Source organism: Nomascus leucogenys, chromosome 2 (assembly GCF_006542625.1).
Source record: "Nomascus leucogenys isolate Asia chromosome 2, Asia_NLE_v1, whole genome shotgun sequence".
In the NCBI taxonomy this organism is placed as follows: domain Eukaryota; kingdom Metazoa; phylum Chordata; class Mammalia; order Primates; family Hylobatidae; genus Nomascus; species Nomascus leucogenys.
The window spans coordinates 89,939,637-89,962,702 of NC_044382.1; the positions used below are offsets into that span (position 1 = coordinate 89,939,637).

A 23,066-nucleotide genomic window follows, 5' to 3' on the forward strand; every position below is an offset into this window, starting at 1 on the left:
ATTATATTTTTCTTGAGAGTCTCTTAGGAAATAAAGTACGATTCTACTCAGTGTAATAAAAGAAAGCTAAATAATTTCATAATATTTAATTTCTTTACTTAAAATGAAAATGTAGTCACGATTTTGAAGGAAAGTAGTGTAATTAGTCAGTTTTATTTTAATTTCATGCTGGCTTCAACACATTTTTTGTCCTAGTGTTTCAAATAAGCTAATTATAGTCAAAAGATGCAAAGCTCAAAACTACGAATAGAATGTGAAAATCATGACGCTTATTAGGTGAAAATATCCCTTTATAGGGTATGTAGACTATGACTTTCTTTTAATAATATTTGATCTCAACTTTCTTAGAAAATAGAGATTTTTTGGTGGAAAATTATGGGATAACAAGTGATTATCTAGCTCAGCCATCTTCTGGACAGGCTGATGGATTCATAAAATTTTCTCAGTTCTTTTTACTAATGAGCAAATTAAGAACCAGAAAAATAAAGTTGGTTGAGGGACACATAGTGAGTGGAAGAAAGAGCCTTGTTATTTTCAAAAATCTCAAAAGATGCGCTTGGACATTTCAAGATCAGTAATGTAACTCAAGCTAACGGGCCACCCCAGTCAGTTCCTTGGCAGGGGGAAGCTGCTCATTGAAAATGCTCTTTCAGGCCTGCAGATGAAGTACTTCCATCTGCCCTGAGCATACTTTGGGCTGGGACGTTTCTAAGAGCAAGCTAAGAAAGCAGTTGATTCCTTTTTATCCGAAAGAAAATAAATATATAATTTCGAATCCCTCAAAGCGGTGAAAGGGCTACTTAAGGGCACTCACAACTGATTCTCAGCCAACAGATTCTTAGCAAGCAATTGGCTCACTGAATGTCACTGACCCTGTAGCATATCCTTTAATCAAGTGGTGAAATTCAGGACTTCATTGATCGCCAGTCCTGAAATGCTGCAGTGAAGGTGAACAAGGGATCTCAGAAGGAGAAGTGAAAGCTACTGGCGGTCCTCGTTGTCCACTTGGAGAGGCTGCCAGTGCAATGGTCTGAAGGTGAGGGGTTAGGGGCAGCCAGATGGGAGGTTTTACAGAATGACAAAAGCAGTGGATTACAGGGTGGCAGTGGTAGGTGCTATTCAGGGGAATATCTTTCACCCATTACTTTTTTTTAAGTGAAGATATTTTTAATACCACAGAATTTTGAAAACATAATAAAAACATAACATTTCACACTTGCAACTTATGGATTACACGGTATTCAGAAAATAGATATCCTTAAAAAGCCTTAATAAGCCAGGAAGAATGAAATACATGAATTAGGCACTCAAATTAAGAACTTAGAAAAAGAACGAGAGACTAAACTGTAGGAAAATGTAGGAAGGAGATAAGAACAGACATTAATACAATATAAAAAGCAGTAGAAGGGGTAAATAAAAAGAGCTGATTCTAGAGAGCAAAATACCTAACCCTATATCCATCAGTTTAATCGGAAAAAAAGGGGTGGAGGGGTGAGGAAAGCACAAATGTACAAAATTAAAAGTCAGGAAAAAGAAATAACTGCGGATGTAGCAGTGATATCTGTGACCCCCTGTTGTGGGAGGTGTCACCTACTACTTTTTATGCACACTTTTGATATTTTGCCTTAAGGGCATAAGCAATGCTTTCCCCCGCTCCTAAAGAGGGCTTTTGGCTTCATCTTCCTAATAAAACATGACTGAATTAGAGAGAAGGAGTCCACAGAGTGAGACAAATTATTATTTACCTCCTCCATTATTAATTCTGGCTTTCCAAAAACTTGATATTTTCATAGCCCTGCCTATGCCTATATGTCTATATGTCATATAGACATACACAATCAGCCCTCTACCTGCCAGTCAGCCTCAGATCCAAAATATTTGGAAGAAAGAAAAACAAAAAATAGCTATACAACAATAAAAAATAATACAAATTTTTAAAATACAGGATAACAACGTTTTACATAATATTCACATTGTTTTAAGTATTGTAATCTAGAGATGATTTAAAGTATACAGGAGGATGTGCATAGGTTATGTAGAAGTACTATACCATTTCATATCAGGGACTTGAGCATCTGTGGATTTTAATATGGTGGGGGAATCAAGACACCAGTCCCTCAAGAATACTGAGGGACAACTGTACAATTATCTGTCTCCTATCAAATGCAGTGAGAAGCCCACTCCTGAGTGTGTGATTACAAATGCTGAAATACTCAGTGGCCGAGGGGGAAGCCTCCTCCTGGTTTTACCATCATGTTCCTGCCTTTGCACGTAGGTCTGATGCCCGTCTTCATAAAGACGACACTGACATTTGCTTCAGTAAAACACTCAACTCCTGCAAAGTGCCCCAGATCCGTTACGCCAGCGTGGAGCGCCTCTTGGAACGACTGACAGACTTGCGGTTTCTTAGTATCGATTTCCTCAACACCTTTCTGCACACCTATCGTATTTTCACTACTGCCGCTGTGGTGCTGGGGAAACTCTCCGACATATACAAGAGGCCTTTCACCTCCATCCCCGTCAGGTACACCTGTCGCTAGAGATTTGCCTGTCATTAGCATATGGCCCTCTTCGTTCCGGAGTCACCATGCAGATGAGCAGGCCAGCTCTGCATAGCAGCTCCTAGGGTGTACTAGCCTGCCTCTGAACGTACCGTGCCCCTCCAGCAGAAGGCCATATGTAAAGGTCACACAGAGTTCCCCAGGCACGAAGTTGAAAACCTAAAATTTCCAACTGGCCTTTGCTTGTTCTGTGATTATTTGTAAATGAACTCCATTGCTTTTGGCTTTTCTTTTTTCTTTCTTTCTTTTTTTTTTTTTGACAATTATGATTTTAAGACTTTAATATGCATAAGAATCAGCTTGCATGTGGTGGGGGAAGGGTGTCTTGTTAAATTGCTGCCTCTGATTCAGCAGGCCTGGAGTGGAGCCTGAGTTCTGAATGTCTAACAAGCTCCCCAGAGATCTCAATGCTGGTGTTTGGACCACAGTTTAGTAGCAAGGGATTAGACGATGCCTAATAAGTGTCTGTGCCTCTTTGGCAGGGAGGGTATACATGTAGAATTTAGATTAAGGAAAGTCCAGCAATAGAAGTGCAATGAGATCGTGGCCTATAAATGAAGGGAACATGTTCTTGAATGACATCTGGGAATTCATTTCACTTGGCTACAATCTCTTAGGCACTTTTGCTCTTATTTTTAGGTCATTGGAATTGTTTTTTGCTACCAGCCAGAACAACAGAGGTGAACATTTGGTGGATGGCAAATCCCCACGTTTGTGTCGCAAATTCTCTTCCCCGCCACCACTGGCTGTGTCCAGAACATCTTCCCCAGTGAGGGCCAGAAAGCTGTCTTTGACTTCTCCCTTAAACTCAAAGATAGGAGCATTGGACCTGACGACTTCCAGCAGTCCCACCACCACCACCCAGAGCCCCGCTGCGTCTCCACCACCACACACTGGTCAAATACCACTGGATCTCAGCAGAGGCCTCTCTTCTCCAGAGCAAAGCCCGGGATCGGTAGAAGAGAATGTCGATAACCCGCGCGTGGATCTGTGTAACAAGCTAAAACGAAGTATTCAAAAAGGTATTATCTAGCACATTTGCATAATTACACCCCACATTTGCTGGCCGCCTGCCTCCTCACCCTTCCTTTTGGAACCCTGGTTCCCTTTCTTCACAACTTTAATACTTCTGTATAGAAAGTAGAATGAGCTCAATGGTTAGTTAGAAGAGAAAATTCCTGTAGATTCTTCTGGCCCTTCTGGAACAGAAAGCAAGATTAGTTGTCATTATGCCCCTGTAGTAAAAGGCTTATTGTGGTCAGTTGTCTATGGGAGAATAGCATATCTGAATGGTATTACTAGAGAGTTCTTGGAATTTGGTTAAGACTGGTTGGCTAAAGAGCCTAGCATGGTGCTTTGCACACCGGGAGGTTGTGGGTACCCTCGCCCGCGAGCTCAGGCTGCAGAGCTTTCTCCTCCTCCCTTATTTGCCTTAGGTACCTGTGTACCTCCGGCTTTTCCCTGCTGAGGATGAGCTAGGCTAGAAGTACCACGATGGCTTCTTTAATTTAGTTATGAGGACAGTGCTCCATGTTATAGCAGAGGTATAGGAGAGAAATCAAATTGGGGACAGTGTTAATTGCTTATGACGTAGCCAAAATAGTTTTTTTTAAATGTTGATTAGATCATAGGGTTTCTGGCTTCAATTCTCTACTGACTTCCTGTCACACTTACAATAAAGTACATTCTCCCTGCCAGGGCCTTCAGGTCTGTGAGACATGGATCCTGTCTCCCTCTCCAGCCCCTGATCCTACCACGCACCCTCATCCACTGGGCTACTGTCACATTGATTTCCTTTTTGTGTCAGAAACATTTTGGTCTTTCCTGCCCCAGGGTCCTTGCACTTGTTCTTTCCTCTGCTTGGTCACTTTTGCCACGTAAGCTCCATGAGATCAGCAGTCTATCTTACTCACCTCTGTACCCTCAGTGTCTTGGCCGGTGCCTGACAAGTAGTAAATTTTTGTTAAATGAATGAGTGAAATAAAGTATACAGTGAACTGATCGAGGGTCCTCTCTCCCATCACTTTAGTTTTCTCAGCTTGGTACAGTGTAGAGTTGGAAGAGGTGATTCTTGTTGCTTTTAAAGTCGAATGTTTCTGTAATGAAAATAAAAATGATTCACAGTGAAATTACAAACAGCTTTTAAAAAACTGTATAAGAACTGACTTATTGATAATATAATAAAAATTGGGCAATAAATCAGACAAAGTGTCCAATTTCAAGGTGGATTGCCCAGATGGATGCATAGATGCTTGCCTTTCTACCTGCTTGAAGCTTCTATATGCATCTAGCTCAGATCATTTAAATAAGCTTCCTGAGTGAAGTAGTTAATGGAATTTTAACTGGAGTGGTTGTCATCATCAAAAGTTGCACTCTTTTAAAGTCTTTAAATTGACAAGTTAGCAACTAAGGAGGAGGAAAGGGAGAAGATAATTAAAAAGTCATTAGAACAACAAGCTTAAGCAAAATTATGATGGATTCTTCTCAGGAATAATGAGGCAGTGCACAAGCTGACAAGTGCATTCAGGGTTGCACCCAGCGCCAGTGCTTGGGAAACCCTGTGGAGGGAGTGACTGGAATGGGGCATGGGGGTCTGGGAAGTACAGGAGCTTTCAGATCATGGCAAGTTTTTTCACCTTCTTTATTGCACTGCGGTAGATAGGAGAGGAGAAATCTGGAGGTAAGTCGGGATTCTCTCTCTCTCTTTTTTTTTTTTTTTTTTTTTTTTTTTGAGGAAAGCTTTAGAAACAAACATTTCAGTGTCCAACACCAGTTGCTTGGAGGCTATGGTTTGATTGCTCCTGGGGTTGGGATGAGGATACAGTAAAGTCTGTTCAAGAATCATTGAGTGAGCCTCTTGTCTGTGCAGGACACTGTGTGTGCTAGAGTCCACAATGGTAAATAGCACCTTCACTGTCATACTGTAGTTATGTGGATAATAGAGACACAACATAACTATATGGGCAAGTGGTATAAGAGGTGTAGATAGAGTGCTCTGGAAGCTGAAGAGCAGGGAGATCACATCTGGTTGAGCAGAATTAAGAAGTGTCTTTGACATGAGCCAAAACATATGTGGGTTGTAAAGAGGAGATGGGAGAACTTCTGGGCAAAGAAAATATATAAGTAAAGGTGTGGTGGTAATCACTAGTGGTGAATGCCATTTCTTTTTTTTTTTTTTTTTTTTTTTTGAGATGGAGTCTCAGTCTGTCTCCCAGGCTGGAGTGCAGTGGCACAATCTTGGCCCACTGCAACCTCTGCCTCCCAGGTTCAAGCTATTCTCCTGCCTCAGCCTCCCAAGTAGCTGGGACTACAGGCACATGCCATCACGCCTGGCTAATTTTTGTATTTTTAGTAGAGACAGGCCTTCACCATGTTGGCCAGGCTGGTCTTGAACTTCTGACCTCAGGTGTTCCACCCACCTCAGCCTCCCAAAGTGCTGGGATTATAGGCATGAGCCACCGTACCCAGCCAGTGAATGCCATTTCTGTGAGCATCACAAGTATCACTGCTTCTGAAGGGACAGGCTTTATCCTGTTTTTTTTTTTTTTTTTTTTTTTTTTTTAATTATACTTTAGGGTTTTAGGGTACATGTGCACAATGTGCAGGTTTGTTACATATGTATCCATGTGCCATGTTGATTTCCTGCACCCATTAACTCGTCATTTAGCATTAGGTGTATCTCCTAATGCTGTCCCTCCCCCTCCCCCCACCCCACAACAGTCCCCAGAGTGTGATGTTCCCCTTCCTGTGTCCATGAGTTCTCATTGTTCAATTCCCACCTATGAGAGAGAACATGCGGTGTTTGGTTTTTTGTCCTTGCGATAGTTTACTGAGAATGATGGTTTCCAGTTTCATCCATGTCTTTGACAGCATGCGCAGCCCTGTAGAGCAGACCTTGTTAGTAGTCCTCTTAGGGCTTTCTAGCACTGAGTAAACTTCAAAACAACAACTCTCCTAGAGAATCTTTCTTCTTCTCCTTCTTCTTCTTACCATCTTAACCATCTTTAAGTGTATAGCTCAACAGTATTGTTGAACGACAGATCTCTATAACTTTTTCATCGTGCAAAATCGAAACTCTATAATCATTGAATAATACTCCATTTTCTTCTCCCCCTGGCTCCTGGCAACCAGCTTTCTACTTTCTGTCTCTACAAATTTGACTACTTTAAGTACTTCATATATGTGGAATCATTCAATATTTGTCCTTTTTTGAATGGCTTAGTTCACTTAGTGTAATGTCCTCAAGGTTCAACCATATGATAGCATGTGATACAATTTCCTTTTTTAGTAGGCGGAATAATAGGAAAATGCAGTGTGCAGATACTACATTTTCTTTATGCATTTATCCATCAATAGACATTTTGGTTTCTTCCACCTCTTGGCTATTTGAATAACGGTACAATGAATTTAGTGTGCAAATATCTATTTGATATCAGCATGATTAAGTGTTCCACTTTAACTTGTTGTGCAGGGAATGTTCCACTTTGATCACCAACTTCCCTAGTTTTAGTCTTCAAGGTGATGATCCAATATCTTATCACGAAAGCTGCTTGAGCTACTGTCTAGGACAAAGTAGAAATCAATAGTTTTTTTCCCTGGAACAATAAGCTGGAAAAAAGTTAGACTTCGGTTATCTTACTCTGTTTTGGGCTGTTATAGCAGGATATCTGAAACTAGATAATTGTACATGAATAGAAATCTATTTCTCACAATTCTGGAGGTTGGGAAGTTCAAGATCAAGGTGCTGACATCTTGTGAGGCCCTTCTTGCTCTGTCATAAGTGGTGGAAGGCAACACATAGACATGAAAGAGAGGAGAGGGGGCCAAACTTATGCTTTTATAAGGAACCCACTACTGCAATAATGGCATTAATCCATTTATGTGTGTAGAGGCCTCATGATATAATCGCCTCTTAGAGGTCTCACCTCTCAACACTGTTGCATTGGGAATTAAGTTTTTAACATGGGAACTTTGGGGGAAACATTCAAACCATAACATTCTGTCCCTTTTCCCCCAAATTTATGTCCTTCTCACATGCAAAATATATTCATTCCATCCCAATAGCCCCCAAAATCTTAACTTGTTTTGGCATCAACTGATAAGTCCAAAGTCCAGAGACTTATCTGAATCAGATATGGGTGAGACTCAAGACATGATTCATCCTGAGGCAAATTCCCTTCTAGCTGTAATATGGTGGTGGGACAGGAATAGGATAGACATTCCCATTGTGAAAGGGAAAAATAGGCAAGAAGAAAGGAATAACATGCCTCAAGTAAGTCCAAAGCCCAACGGGGCAGACATTAACTCTTAAGACTCCAGACTAATCTTTCACTCCATGTACTGCCTCCTGAGTACACTGGGGTGGGGTTGGGTGCCTAAAGCCTCAGGCAGGCCCACTGCCATGGCTTTTCTGGGCTCAGCCCACATTTCAGCTCTCATAGATTAAAGCCTCTTGTCTGCAGCTCTCTCAGGCTGGTGTTGCATGCTGGCAGTTCTAGGATTTCTGCAATGGCCTCACTCTCTAGGCATTGCCCCAGTGAGGACTCTTCAGTGTCTCCATCCCTGCAATAGGTCTCTGCTTGGGACCCTAGGCTGTCTGCAGCATCCTTTGAAATCTAGGTGAAGGAAGCTGTGCCTTCACAGCTTGTACATTCTGTGCACCTGCAGAATTAGCACCACATGGATGCCACCAGTGCTTTCCATGTGCACCCTCTGGTGTGGTGGCCCAAGCTGCACCTGGGTTTACCTGGGCCACAGCTAGTGTGGCCGAGGAGCACTGCACAGGAATGTGGGGAGCAGCCCTGGGCAGCAAATGCTGTGGTCCCTTATACTCCTCTCTGTCAACCTGGCCCTCAAGGTCCTATCTTGTCTGAAAGATCTCTGAAATACCTTTGGAGTCTTTCTCCCATTGTCTTAATGAATAACACCTGGCTCTCTTTTAGCCATACTCTCTTTAGTACTTCTCTTGTTAGCAAATGGTCACTTGGCCACAGCCTTGGTTTGCACTCCGAAAAATGCCTTTTCACTCTTTACATGGCTGAGCTGCAAATTTTCCAAGTCTTTCTGCTCTGTTTCCCTTTTAATTATAAATTCTGCCTTTAAACCATTTCTTTCCTCTTGTATATATTTAAAAGTAGCCATGCAGCTTCTTAATATTTTGCTTATAAATTTCTTCCACCAGGTATCCTAGTTCATCACTCTGAAGTTCTGCCTTCCATAAAGCCCTTGGGCATAAACACAATTCACTCAAGTTCTTTGCTACTTTGTAACAAAGATGGCTTTTATGCCAGTTTTCAACACCTTGTTTCCCATTTCCATCTGAGACCTCACCAGAATTCCCTTGACTGTTCATATTTCTACCAACATTCTATCATGACCACCTAAGTAATCTCTAAGGAGATTCAGACTCTTGAAAGCTCTTCTCTTCTTCTGAGCACTGACTATTAATAGCATCATCCTTAACACTCCGTTCATGGCAGTACAGGCTTTCTCTAGCCCATTCCTTCAGACTCTTCCAGCATCTGTCCATTACCCAGTTCCAAAGCCACTTCCACATTTTCAGGTATTCGTTATAGCAGCAATCTCACTTCTCAGTACTAATTTTCTGTCTTTGTTTTGTGCTACCTGAGACTAGGTGATTTATAATGAACAGAAATGTATCTCTCACAGTTCTAGAGGCTGGCATCTGGTGAGGGCCTTCTTGCTGCATTATAATACAGTGGAAAGTATCATGTGGGTGGGAAAGAGAGTGAAGTAGGCCAAACTCATTCTATTCCCAAGATAAAGGCATTCATTCATTCATGAGTGCAGAGTACTCATGATGTAATCACCTCTTAGAGGTCTCACCTCTCAACACTGTTGCATTGGAGTTTAAGTTTCCAATGTATGAACTTTAGGGGACATATCAAATCATAGCATGGGGAGACCAAGATAAATAAGAAAGAGCTGGATCAAGCTCTTAGGGAAGGACACTGACACAGGCTTCGAAGACCTGTCAGTACAGATATTGGACAGAGTGGGATCATGTGGACACAGCCAGTGGCTGCTGGAGAGCTTTGTCATGTGGCAGCACTGATCATTCATGGCCTGGGGCCAGCAGATGGAGGGAACCTGTGAATAACAGTATGGCCGAAATATTAGGCTCTTTCTCATATTAGAGAATTAAGTTGAAGGCTTCATGCCTTTGCTTCTCACTGGATTTCCCCAAAACAAGTGATTTAGTGTGATATTTTTATCAGTTAATTTATCCAGATGGTTCATAGGTTAGAAATATCATTTTAGAGTTCCAGGTCATAGTTAAATGCTGAGCTCTTTCCACTCTGGGTAATGGAAAAAGTCCAAGATTGTAACTAGGAGGGGCCCATGGCACTTGGTGAAGCCCATAGAGCCAATCTTTACTCCAGAGCTGTCAGCTCCTCTGCTCTCCCGGCTTCTTAGTCACATTCACTGCCTAATGCATCCCCCTTAGGTCTCATTTTACTGTGACCCCTCCCTTAATCCTTCCATTATGCCACTTCTTTGCATCTTTATGTCTTTTCCCTTTCTATAGCTGTCCTCTAATTTCTTTATAATGCATTTATTTCCCATCTTATACTTAAAAATATTTAAGGTGGTCATTCAGAGAGATACAGAGTACAACTACATTAAAATGAAATAGGTAGCTGGACATGGTGGCTCATGCCTGTAATGCCAGCACTTTGGGAGGCCGAGGCAGAAGGATCGCTGGAGCCTAGGAATTCAAGACCAGCCTGGGCAACATAGTGAGACCTTGTCTCTACTAAAAAGAAAAATAAAAAAAAAATCGCCAGATGTGGCTGTGTGCACCTGTGGTCCCAGTTACTCAGGAGGCTGAAGCAGGAGGATCACCTGAGCCTAAGAGGTCAAGGCTGCGGTGAGCTCTGATCATGCCACTGCATTCCAGCCTGGGTCACAGAGTAAGACCCTGTCTCAAAAAAACAAAAAAAGACAAAAATAAAATAGGTAAGGAAATCAGACAATGGGGTAAAATGAATAAGTTGTGTGTGGCCAAGTGTATGGTTACTGAACAGATGAATACTGTGTGGTCTTCTGCAATTCCTAGAGTCTCCTGACTTTGGTTCCAAGCTCCTCTGCTGGCAGAGTAAAGACAAGAATATAATCAATTATTGTGATTCATATTGAAGGCTAGGAATAGATTGGTTGTGCAGGCACATGCTTGCTGGTTCTTGAGACTGAGAACAATTTATCCTGTGGATCCTTACAAAGGAAACACTCTGGGTAGAAAGTTTAGAATTAAGGCTCGGGTTGAGGTAGCTCTTTGGCATTTTTCTGAATAAGTGAAACAAATTACAGATTCAGTTGTAGGGTCTTTTGTTTTTGTTTTTTTGTATTGGTGTATGGGCAATACTGGTCATGAATAGTTTTAGGAAAGTCATGGATGAACACTACTTCAGCATGAGTCTGAAAGTTCTGTGTGTGTGTGTGTGTGTGTGTGTGTGTGTGTGTGTGTGTGATGTCTGTAAGAGCCAAAAGTGCTGCTGTGTGAACCCTGCTGTCTAGTCTTAAAAATTTGAGTTGACAAAGAAAAAGGAGACATTGATCCATCTTTAATTTGAAAGATGTTTGCCTGTTTCACATAATGTTAACACTTAAAACAGTTGGCAAACTTGAATATGAATCCTGTGCCAAGAACTTACACATTTTCTGCTTTTCACTTAAGAATACAACCCCACACCACCTCATTGTATAATATCAGTTTTGCCAATTAGGTCCCTATTGATGCCATACGTCTCCCTCACTGCCATCCAACTATTCATTTCAGGGCATGTTTTTTGAAAAGCGCTAGTGACCTTTGTCCATTTTTATTGTCATTGCAATAATAATGCCAGCCTTGCAATATTTTCTGGCAGGAGAACGTCAAACAATGTGAGGAGAAAGAAGCGAAATAGGAAATATCCTTTAAAATGAGTGAAGCAACGAACTTAGGGGAAAAAAAATTCAATTCAATTTCCCTCCAACTCATTCCTTACATCTGTTCCAGGCTCATCCAACATTCACTAGTACCCTCTCTTCTTATTACCAGGCAGTTTCTATCTTCTTCAACCCCAGGTGCTTCTACAAAACACAAATATCAGCCAGACTCTGATATCCAGATTCCACCCAGTGATGGGTTCTCAACAAAAACCAAACCAACAGCAGGCAAGAAAGGCAAGCCAAAGGGTCGCTCACTGTATTCAGACCCCATTACTCCCTCAGTGTTCACTTAGACCATGGCTGTGCAATTTAGCCACCTGTGTTGCTGCACAGCCCACAGCACTAGTGTCTGTTTCTGTGTTCTTAGTTTGAAAATTGCCTGCCTGTAGGCTGAAAGTGCTCCCGATTTTAGCATTTGTTTTGAGCCACATCTGCCCACTCGTCCTGCAGGCAAAGCTGTTTGCAAGGAGCCTGATCGAAAGTGAATATGCCAGAAGGAATCCTCCCCTCAGCCCCCAGTGCTGGCATGGTTTCTTCTCTCTGTAGGTACCTGTTAGCTTATAGGATTCTTCTTTGCTTTCCTGTTCTTTCAGAACAGTCAGGGTCTGTCCAGCTTTTCTCATTGGGAAATTTCCTGGGTTCAATGTAATTGCTGTCTAATGATTTTCTCATTTTCCTGAGATGACTGAATGATTGAATCAGACCAAGGACATGTATTTGATATTCTGCTCATTCTTACAGAGCAGATGCCTTCCATTACTGAATTTTGGGGGAGTTATTTAGAAAATAATAAAACCAACAGCTAAGCACTGATTTTTTTTGTCTGCATCTTGCATCGTTGCCAGCTTTACTGTAATTATGTCATTCAGAGAAAGATTCTAACCATTTCCTTTTCCTGGCCCCTTTGTGTTTCAAAAAAGCAAAATTGCGGCCATATTTCTAAGCGGATAAGTCACATGCAAGTATAAAAATGGCCTTATATGAAGTCATTAGAGATTTTTGAAAGTTTGTTGAGTAAAATCTTGAATGGAATGGCAAAACAAAGTAGTTCGGCTGACAGGACTAATGTACAATTAGTGGAGGTGACACTAAGCTTTTATCAATGGGAATTAATGAAAAGCCCAAGAAGAATGGAAGAATCGTTGGAAATGTATTACATTTTTGTGATATTTTTCTCTGAAAGAACATACACAAAGTTGTAGTCTTACCTGCTCAGTAAATCAGTGGGAGGGGCATAGAAACATCATTAGTAATGGCCTAAGAATGACCCTAAAATGAGGTGTGTGTTATTCTTGGGATGTTAGCTGCAGCAAAGAAGCTCAAATGACCTTAAACCCTCCCAGTGGTTCATTTAAAAAATTTTCACTTGCTTCCTGCTGATCTGTGGCTCTAGCTCAGAGACACCCAGTAGAATTTTCTGGGAGGATAGAAATGCTGTATATCTGGGCTGTTCAATACCATAGCCACTAGCCACATGTGGCTACTAAGCACTCAATGTAGTGCAAGTGGGAAGCCAAAATAATAATTTCACTTTGGTGAATATAAATTTACATAGCCACGTTTGGGTAGTGCTGTCATTTTGGGCAACATAGCTTTAGATGCTTGGGAGACCCCAGAGATCCCTGGTGAGGGCCACATTATAGAGATTCAAACTTTTGTTGGTTTAGGGGGCAACACAGGCAAAGAACTGGTGAAGTTCTGATTTGTAATCCCGATCTGATTTTTGACCTGAAAAAGTCATCTTTCCCCACTCTGAGAAAGCAAAAACATTTGGAAGGGCAGGAGATCCACCACATACCCCCGTTTACTTTAACATCTGCTGCTGCATTTGACAGAAGGGGCTGGCCAGGGTCAGCCAGGGTCAGCCAGGCCCAACAGGGTCATCAAGACAGGGTTAGAGAAGATCCTTATTTAGATTTAGTGTCATTAACACTTGACTTGATTTCATATTAAAGTCCTTTAATGAAATGCTTATTATCTGTAATGAACTTTTGTTTCCATGCATGATACTGACAAGAAGCTCTTGAATTCATGGCCCAGTTGTTAAAATTCATGATGTTTTCAAGCAGCAGTCCTAGAGTCTGCACCAGCGGACCGAGCAGGAGTGGAAAGCTCCCCTGCAGCAGACACCACAGAACTTTCACCTTGCAGATCCCCCTCAACTCCCCGGCACCTCCGCTATCGTCAGCCTGGAGGTAAGAGCTCAAGAGGGACTCAGAAATAGAAACGTGAAAAATGATTTCTAGCTTCTGAACCTTTCCTTTGCCTAATTGTTTCACTGCCAAAATAATTTTTTTAGTCTCACTTATTGAAAATTAATTGGAAGCAAATACAGTCGGCCCTTTGTATCTGTGGGTTCCACATCTGTGAGTTTCATATCTGTGGATTCAACCAACCACCCATCAAAAACATTTGGCAGAAGAATAAAGCTTCTGCACTGACCATGTGCATACTTTTTTTCTTGTCATTATTCCCTAAACATTATAGTATGACAGCTATTTACATAGCATTTCCATTGTGTTAGTTATTATAAATAATCTACAGGTGATTTAAAATATACAGGAAACTATGCATAGATTATATTCAAATACTACACGATTTTGTATCAGGGACTTAAACATCCATGGATTTTGGTACCTGAGGGAGATCCTAAAACCAATACCCTACAGGTAACAAGGGATGACTGTAATGTTACTGTAGGACCAAGTGATGGAAAAATAAATGATTAGAGAAGATGTCATTAGTCTAACCAACATTTGTTTAGTTCCATCATTGCATTGCATTTTGTGAGGAGTAACGTGAATCAAAAGGCTCTAGATGTTAGCTAGCTGAAGAATCTCAGTGCTGGGTTTACCAAAATGTTCCCAGTCTCTGATATATTACCCTGAGTCCCAATGTAGTCTGTATAAGTGGACTCACCTGAGCATCACAATTTGGAGAGACCTTGTTAATAATATGATTTCATCTAAAATAAGGTCCAGGTACATGGGACCCCAGTCATCATTATTGCTAGTGGCAGAAACTGGCATATGTATTTTGATATATAGTTAAGAAAATTGTAAAGCATTACTCCATAATTTGTTTGGGAACACAATAAATGTCCTCTAATTGGAGAAAAAAAAATAATCAGAACAAAAGGTATAAATATTTTAATTATCTCCCATTTTCCCCACTGCTCAAATAAATATATCCAATAACAGTTGTTTTGAAATGTTTGCTTTTCTCTTCTTAAGCCAATTATTTCAAGTCAGAACAGAAAATTACACAATTATGAAACCAGATTCACCCCAAGTAACCCAAATGAAAAGGCTTCTTTTTTTTTTTTTTTGGAGACAGAGTCTCACTCTGTCACCCAGGCTGGAGTACAGTGGTGCAATCTCAGCTCAGTGCAACCTCCCCCTCCCAGGTTCAAGTGATTCTCCTGCCTCAGCCTCCCCAGTAGCCAGGATTACAGCCACGGGCCACCACGCCCAGCAGTTTTTATATTTTTAGTAGAGACGGGTTTTCACTTTGTTGGCAAGACTGGTCTCGAACTCCTGACCTCAGGTGATTCACCCTCCTCAGCCTCTGAAGGTGTTGAGATTACAGGAATAAGCCACTGTGCCCAGCCTGTAAAGGCATTTTTGACTCTCATAGGCATGCTTCAAATAGGGCATTTTAGCAAAAGGTAAAGTATATGGCTCCAAATGGTTATTGGTGGCCTTAGCAGCTTGGTAGAAGCTGTTGTCATTGCCATGAGCTCTGAGAGCAACTTAGGAGGGTCTGAGTCCGGCTGTTGTTAGATGTCTGCCTTCGTGGATATTAGCCCTTGGGGCTTTAAGGCTCCAAGTCAGTTATGGGTTATCCTGCCATTTGGGGGTTTCTGGTAAATGAAGGTGACAAATTAGACTTTCCTGGCTTGTCATAGTACTGCTATGGAATTAGCCAGATCTCTCTATTCTTCTTAGAGCTTTGGTCAGTCTAGGTCTTGGCAACTTCCTTGACCATTGCCACATAGGACAGACCCCTCTGACTTCATTGTAACCTGGAAGAGTTTGGGACCAAAACCTACGGAAGTAAGGCTCTACCAAGGCAAGAGTTAAACGCTGTTCAAGGCGTTACAATTATTAGAACTCTACTTTATATTCTCTTTTCATATGTTTATATTCACATATAAAATTTTTAATTCACATAAGGATTATCTGGAAATCCTCATCTTGTTTGTGGATTAACTAAGCCAAATCCTTTGTTTCTTCCCTGATATGACTAAATCATAGAGACATAGAAACATGGGAAGGAGGCTGAAACCTGTGATAATATGGAGGACCCGAACGAGGACAGCATCACATATTTCTATCTAGCTGAAATTTTGCCTGTGTATCTGTCTACTTGCCACCTTGTTCCAAAATGCAATAAGTCTGTTGTGGAAAGAGAAAGTAGAGCTGTTTTATGCGTTTGTGCTTGGGCACATTAAGCAGCTCTTTGCTTCCACTCTTATGTATGTATTTATTTTAGGCATGATTGTGAAACATTAGGGCCAAACTAATACAAGCCCTTCAGGTCAGAATCACAGTGGACTGTTTTCACTAAAAGCCTGAGCGAGGAGAAGCAGCGAGCTTGGCACCAGCACTGCCAAACGCTGTGTGTACAGTCTGAGGAGTGAAAGGGACTACAAGGTTGCTCAATACATCCTTTCGATTTTAAAAGGGCCACACTTAAACCGTCTGCACTGTTAAGGGTGTTCTGAGAAGGAAATTCTGTCAGAGGAAATTCTATGAGTAACATGATGTGGTATCTTTTTTAAGAATATTTTTATATTAAGATACCGTTTACATACCATAAAATTCACCTTTTTAAAGTATATAGTTCAGTCTTTTTTAATTTAATATATTCACAAGGTCAGGCAGCCATAACCACTATTTAATTCTAGAACATTTTCGTCATCCAAAAAGAAACCCTATACGTATCAGCCATTCTATACTCATTAGCGGTCACTCTCCATTCCCCCTCCAACCCCAGCAGCCCTAGGCAACCACTAATCTACTTTCTCCCTCTATGGGTTCGCCTCTGCTGGACATTTAACATAAAGGGAATCATATAATGTGTGACCTTTTGTGATTGGCTTCTTCTTTAACTTGGCATGTTTTCCAAGTTTATCCGTGTTCTAGCATGCATTGGAACTTCATTCCTTTTTGTGGCTAAATAATATTCCCTTGTATTTTTCTGTTCATCAATTGGTGGACATTTGATTGTTTCTACTTTTTGGCTACTATGAGCAGTGGTGCTATGAATATTCATGTACACGTTTGTGTGTAGATGTATGCTTTCGTTTCTCTTGGTTATATATCCAGAGTGGAATTCCTGATGTGCAATCTTGTTATTTGCCCATTAACAGAGATAATACAGGGCATTTGGCCCAGTCCTTCATCCGGTGCAGGAATAAAAATGATGATTTTTGTTATAGAATATTGTCCATTTGCCTCACCATTCCATTTCCTTTCTTTTCAAATAACCAGGACAGACGGCGGACAATGCCCACTGCTCTGTTTCACCGGCTTCTGCTTTTGCAATAGCCACAGCGGCAGCAGGACATGGGAGTCCACCAGGTGAGTAGGGGAGCAGATATGTGACCATTTATATTAAGTCAGTGGCCCGTGTCTGCCAGTGTCTTGATGAGACACTTGGCAGCTCTCACACTGGAATCCCAGCACTTTGGGAAGCCAAAGCAGAAGGATTGCTTGAGACCAGTAGTTTAAGACTAGCCAGAGCAACATAGAGACCCCATCTCTATAAAAAATTTTTAAAATTAGCCGGGCATGGTGTTGCATGCCTGTAGTCCCAGTTACTCAAGACGCTGAGGCAGAAAAATCGCTTGAGGCCAGGAGGTTGAGGCTACAGTGAGCTGCGATCACACCACTGCACTCCAGCCAGGGTGATAAAGTGAGACCCTATCTCAACAAAACAAAACAAAATAAAATAATAATAATAAGAGAATGCACATTCCTAGCTCTTTCTGAGTTGGTGTTTCTGGGAAGAGACTGTCTTTTAAATAAGCATCTTCAGAAATCTCCTTATCTGGCCAGGCACAGTGGCTCACACCTGTAATCCTAGCACTTTGGGAGGCCGAGGCAGGTGGATCACCTGAGGTCAGGCATTCAAGGCCAGCCTGGCCAACATGGTGAAACCCTGTGTCTACTAAGAATACAAAAATTAGCTGGGTATGGTGTCATGCATCTGTAATTCCAGCTACTCAGGAGGCTGAGGCAGGAGAATCATTTGAACCTGGGATGTGGAGGTTGCACTAAGCCAAGATTGTGCCAATGCACTCCAGCCTGTGTGACAGAGCAAGACTCCGTCAAAAAAAAAAAAAAGAAAAGAAAAAAAAAGAAATCCCACCATTTGCAACAATATGGATGAACCTGAAGGACATTATGTTACCTGAAATAAGCCAGGCACAGAAAGGCAGATACTGCATGATCTCACTTATATATGGAATCTAAAAAGTCAAACTCATAGAAGTAGAAAGTAGACTGGTGGTTACCAGGGGCTGGTGGGGAGGAAGGGAACTGGGGAGCTGTTTGGTCGAAGGATTAAAGGTTCAGTTACACAGGAAGAATAAGTCCTGGAGATCAATTGTACAGCATGGTGACTGGTTAAAAATGTACCGCATACTTGAAAATTGTTAAGAGAGTAGATTTTAGATGCTGTCCCCACAAAAAAATGGTAAGTAAGTGAGGTAACAGATGTTAGTTAGCTTGACTTAATCACTCTTCAATATATACGTACATCAAAACATCACATTGTACCCTGTAGGCATATACAATAAAAAATAATCAAATAAATAAATAAGCATAAGCTCCTTCAGGTGAGTCTCACTCAGGCGATCTGTGGGTTACAGCTCTGAGAAATTCTTTATCAGAGAAGGTTGTTATTCCTCCTGTGTTGTTTGACAGAGTTCTTCACCCTTTATAACTCAATTACTGAGAACACGTTTCCATTTTAATTGAGTACAATGCTAAAAGCATATGCAAGGTGGGAGGGAGGGCTTGTGGAGTGCGGGGAGCCGGTGGGGGTGCAGCTATTGCTTTAGCTGACTCATAATTCATTTCCAGTAGCTCCACGATTCTTTCTGAGTTGCTGTCAGTTAATTTTCGGGGTAAAGAAAAAGTACTTAAAATAAAAGCACAGTATTTTAATAGATAAAAATTATATTCATTATCTCTTTCCTCTTCTCTCACGTGCAAGGAGGATATTATATTAAAATAAATCTGTAAGTGGTTTAGGGCTGGGCGTGGTGGCTTACGCCTGTAATCCTAGCCCTTTGGGAGGCCAAGGTGGGAAGATCACCCAAGGTCAGGAGTTCAAGACCAGCCTGGCCAACATGATGAATCCCCATCTCTACTAAAAATACAAAAATCAGCTGGGCGTGGTGGCACACACCTGTAATCTCAGCTACTTGGGAGGCTGAGGCAGGAGAATCACTTGAACCTGGGAGGTAGAGTCTGCAGTGAGCTGAGATCATCCAGCCTGGATGACAGGGTGAGACTCTGTCTCAAAAGTAAATAAGTAAATTAATAAATAATAAATCTGTAAGTGGTTTAAATAGCCTTGTTGCTGTGTCTTCACCTAAACTAAACCTATGGGCCCCAATCATCATGATTTGTGGAAATATGAGAGTGGGCATAGTTTGTTAATTAGCCATTTTTCACCTTTGTGGTAATGAAGGAGTCCTTTCCAAAGCTTCTGAACCAATATTCACAATAGTAACTAGTAGGTATCATCTGCGTGATTTTTTTCCCAAATTGAGGACCAAAAAAAGATGTTCTCTAATGGACGTTAACTACCATAGTAATTTATATATTATTTATTATTATTATATATATTTCTCTAAATAAACATTTTGCAGATTGACCACATTCTGTTTCTTCAGCATTTTGCCATACATGCTTCACTGGAGATACGGTCAGGCAAATTGGGATGTGCTTTGCCCCAAATATTCTTAAAGCCTTTCCCCAAAAGTCCCATCAGAATAACACAAAGCAGGCTATAATGGTCAAAATATCAATCTTGTCGATACAGTTGGCTTCTATGATTGATTACATTCTGTAACAGTGAACCTTTTGGGGGGAAGTAAGGGAGGCTTTGCTAGGCTTTCAGCAGAGTGATTGTTGATTGTGATTTGCTAAGACCTTCTCCTGTCTTCCGTTCTCACGAGCTAGTCTGCCTTTGGAAAAAGTGAAGGACAAGAACATCTCACAGATTTCCTAATTTAAATATGGTTTGTGAGGGAAAATAAATTTGGGGTTTATTTGAGATGAGCCCATTCCCCATTTGCTGGAGGGTAGCGGGAGGTCCTTTTTTCACCTGAGATTGCAATGAAGATTGAATCGTTCACATGTGCTTTAGAGAATGGCTTTCTGACTAGCTTTCCCAGGCATATTGGGCCAAAAGGAAAAAGTAACCAGAACAGCCAGCTCTTTTTCCCTTTCTGAAAGCCTGCTGCTTTTCTGTTGCCTTTTTTCCTACTTCTCCCCTGCAGCTGAAATAGTCTTAGGAAGAAAACCCTTCTTCAGCGAGCTGGCTCCTGGTGGTGCTTTCTGAGGAGGGCAGCTCGGACTTGCTAACAGTCAATGTTGCTAGGTGTTGGGGAGCCTGAACCCTGTGTGAGCAGACTGCTCTTTTATGACAGTGCTGTTGATGTTGCCTATCATGCAGTCTGAAGCCACATGATTTGATTTTAGAAGTAGAGGCAATAAGGGATTTGATTCAACAGTGCCCAAGGCTCTGCTGTGAAGGCAGCAGGTTGCACAGGGCTCAGTTTCAATGGCTAGTGATGGTAAGAAAGGGTGTCTCTTTTGGAGTGGAGACCAGTGCATTCCTGGGGCTCAGCCACTCAGAGGAACTGGTCCCTTAGCAGATTTCACCTGCCTGGGAGAACTGGGCAGAGAGCAGAAGTTGTACTCAGAGCAGAAACAGGGAAGGGCTAAGAAGATAATCTGGATTTATTGGCTAGCCAGGGAGAGCATGGCGTTGCCCGGGGAGGGCTAGACCTAGATACCTGGACAGGTGTTCAAAGGAAGAGAGTGCTGGATAACAGTCAACTCCCAAACAGACTGTATCCCCTCTGCGAATCAGGAATTGCCAGCCTGGATGCATCCAGAACCTGGTAAGTTGTAAAGGCAAGCAGAAAAAAGATTGCATAGACAAATAAACACCCCATGCTTTCATCAGTGTCTGCAGGCTTCCTGTCTGCTTATTTGGCTGTGATACAGATAGACTTGGGGATGCAGCTCTGCTGTGTCCTGGCTCCTAACAGGAAACAAGATATAGCCCAGCCAAGCCAGAGGTCTGCAGAGTTTCCACGTTTCAGGTTCCTCTGCAGATTCCCTCTTGCTTTAATACTCTCCCAGCCCTTCCCCTGACCCCATCTCCATCAAAATATATAGGAATCTGGCACCTCTGGGTTATAAATGTCAATTAATTATTATGCTCTCAAACATTCTCTAGGCATTTGTATATTAAACCATTTCTCTTTAAGTATTGCTTAGAAAACTTTCTTACTGCATTAAAAGGAATTTCAAATGCAATACAAGGGAGGACAGCAATTTTTTTTTTGCAAGGAGGTCAAGACAAGATGTTCCTGCCTGACCCCGGGGGCAAGGAAAACTGATTTTATTTGTGGATGGTGCCCTGTGATCTGTTTGGGATTGCCTGCCCTGCTGCTGGGGTCTTAGCCTGCCTAATTTCCACATGGACTGGAAAAACCTGGTTTTCAATCTTTTTGCGGGGGTCGGGGGAACAAAGTCTCGCTTTATCACCCAGGCTGGAGTGCAGTGGCGTGATCTTGGCTCACTGAAACCTCCACCTCCCAGGTTCAAGCGATTCTCCTGTTTCAGCCTCCCAAGTAGCTGGGACTACAGGTGTGTGCCACCACGCCCAGCTAATTTTTGTATTTTTAGTAGAGACGGAGTTTTACCATGTTGGCCAGGTTAGTTTTGAACTCCTGGTTTTGGGTGATCTGTCTGCCTTGGCCTTCCAAAGTGCTAGGATTACAGGCATGAGCCACTGTGCCTGGCCTCAATCTCTTTTTCTTCCTTTGAAAAAAAAAAAAAAAAAGATCTAGAGCCTTCCCTTCCCAAAATTGGATGAGTCTTTTCCTTCCATATCATGCTCCCTTTGTTTACCTGAGTCACCACCATCCAGAGAACCCATATCCTGCCCCTCAAAATTCGAGATTTGGATTTTATGCTTTCTGTGAATGTAGTAACCTTTCAGGGAATTTTTAATGGATTTTTATGTAGACCCATAGGTGATACCCAGGATTGTAGTGTTGTGCTTTTACTATTACTTCTCTCTCTGTTTATAGTGTTTCTCTGACAAAGAAACACATCGCAGGAATGCAGCTTTTAGCAGAAGCATTATTGTCTCATGTTTCCTGTTAATTTCAACTCCCTACCAACACTTGCTTTGTTTTTTTCCTCAACACTTATCACTATTTGACACACTATTTGTTTTACTAATTTATCTTGCTTTATTATCCATTTCTCCAATAAATGTAAGATCCACGAGGGCAGAGATTTTTATCTATTTTATATACTGCAGTATCCCCAATATCTAGAATAGTATTGTACATATAGTAAATGATCCATAAATGCTTACTGAATTAATGAATCAATGACTGGATCTTCATATTTGCAATAGGGAATATTCAGTGCAGAAAAGAAAAACCTGTACTGTCCATATATTTTTATAGTACTGTGGTGTTTTTAAATTGTTTGTTGTTGTTATTTCTAGGGCAAAAGAGTTTTGTCTTATTTCTCCGACCGATCTGGGGAAGTGATACCAGTCTCTTCAAGTCAGCAAGCAGGTTTTGAGTGTCTTTTGTGTTTAGTATCACTTTTTTGGATACCCACAACCCTGAGCTGAGCACCTGGTAGACTCGTAAATAAGCCTCATTGTCTTGGTATTCATTTGATGTAAGGGTTTTCCTCACACTCATGATTGGAAAGTCCTTGAGATATGCCTAGACCTGAGGCCTAGGGTCACCGTAAATGTTTGCTGCCAATCAGAATGCAAGCACTAACTAAACTGTTAAAGCTTCATACTGTGATATTAACAAGAATTAGTTTTGTGTTGCACTCATAACTCACAGAACCAGGCTTTTGGTACCATCATTGATCTCCAAATTAGGCCCAGTTACTGATGGATCCTGAATTTGTAGGCCTGATGTTTATACAATTTGGGGAAACACACCTCAAGGAAAATAATATAAAATTATAAATATAAACCTTTAGAGCACCTCCCAGAGCTTTGAGAGAGGCCCATACAAATTGAGAAGGCCTAAAGCTTAAGCTTTCTTGATTTCCTGGTAAATCCGCTTTTGAGTCCAATCCAGAAAATTCTTGGAATCGCAACAGCTACAGGCAATTTTGTATGCTGGGGAGTGAGAGTGGGGGCATCAGTGATTGTCAATGAGTCATTAGCCATCTTTCTTCTAAGTTAGCCCAGAGTCAGGTGGTATAATGAAAAAAAGCAGAAGATGGCATCAATTAAATATGAACAGTTGACCAGGTG

At 41.5% G+C, this 23,066-nt stretch overlaps 1 protein-coding gene across 1 annotated transcript in view; it reads left to right on the forward strand.

Moving 5' to 3' along the window:
- The window catches only part of RASGRF2 (Ras protein specific guanine nucleotide releasing factor 2), a 271,130-nt gene that overhangs the window by 150,498 nt on the left and 97,566 nt on the right, over positions 1 to 23,066 (forward strand). The window contains exons 14-17 of the mRNA XM_030800810.1: positions 2,276 to 2,524; positions 3,201 to 3,583; positions 13,583 to 13,708; positions 17,009 to 17,098. Of these exons, the coding sequence (XP_030656670.1) occupies positions 2,276 to 2,524; positions 3,201 to 3,583; positions 13,583 to 13,708; positions 17,009 to 17,098 (848 nt within the window). The remainder of the gene's footprint in view (positions 1 to 2,275; positions 2,525 to 3,200; positions 3,584 to 13,582; positions 13,709 to 17,008; positions 17,099 to 23,066) is intronic.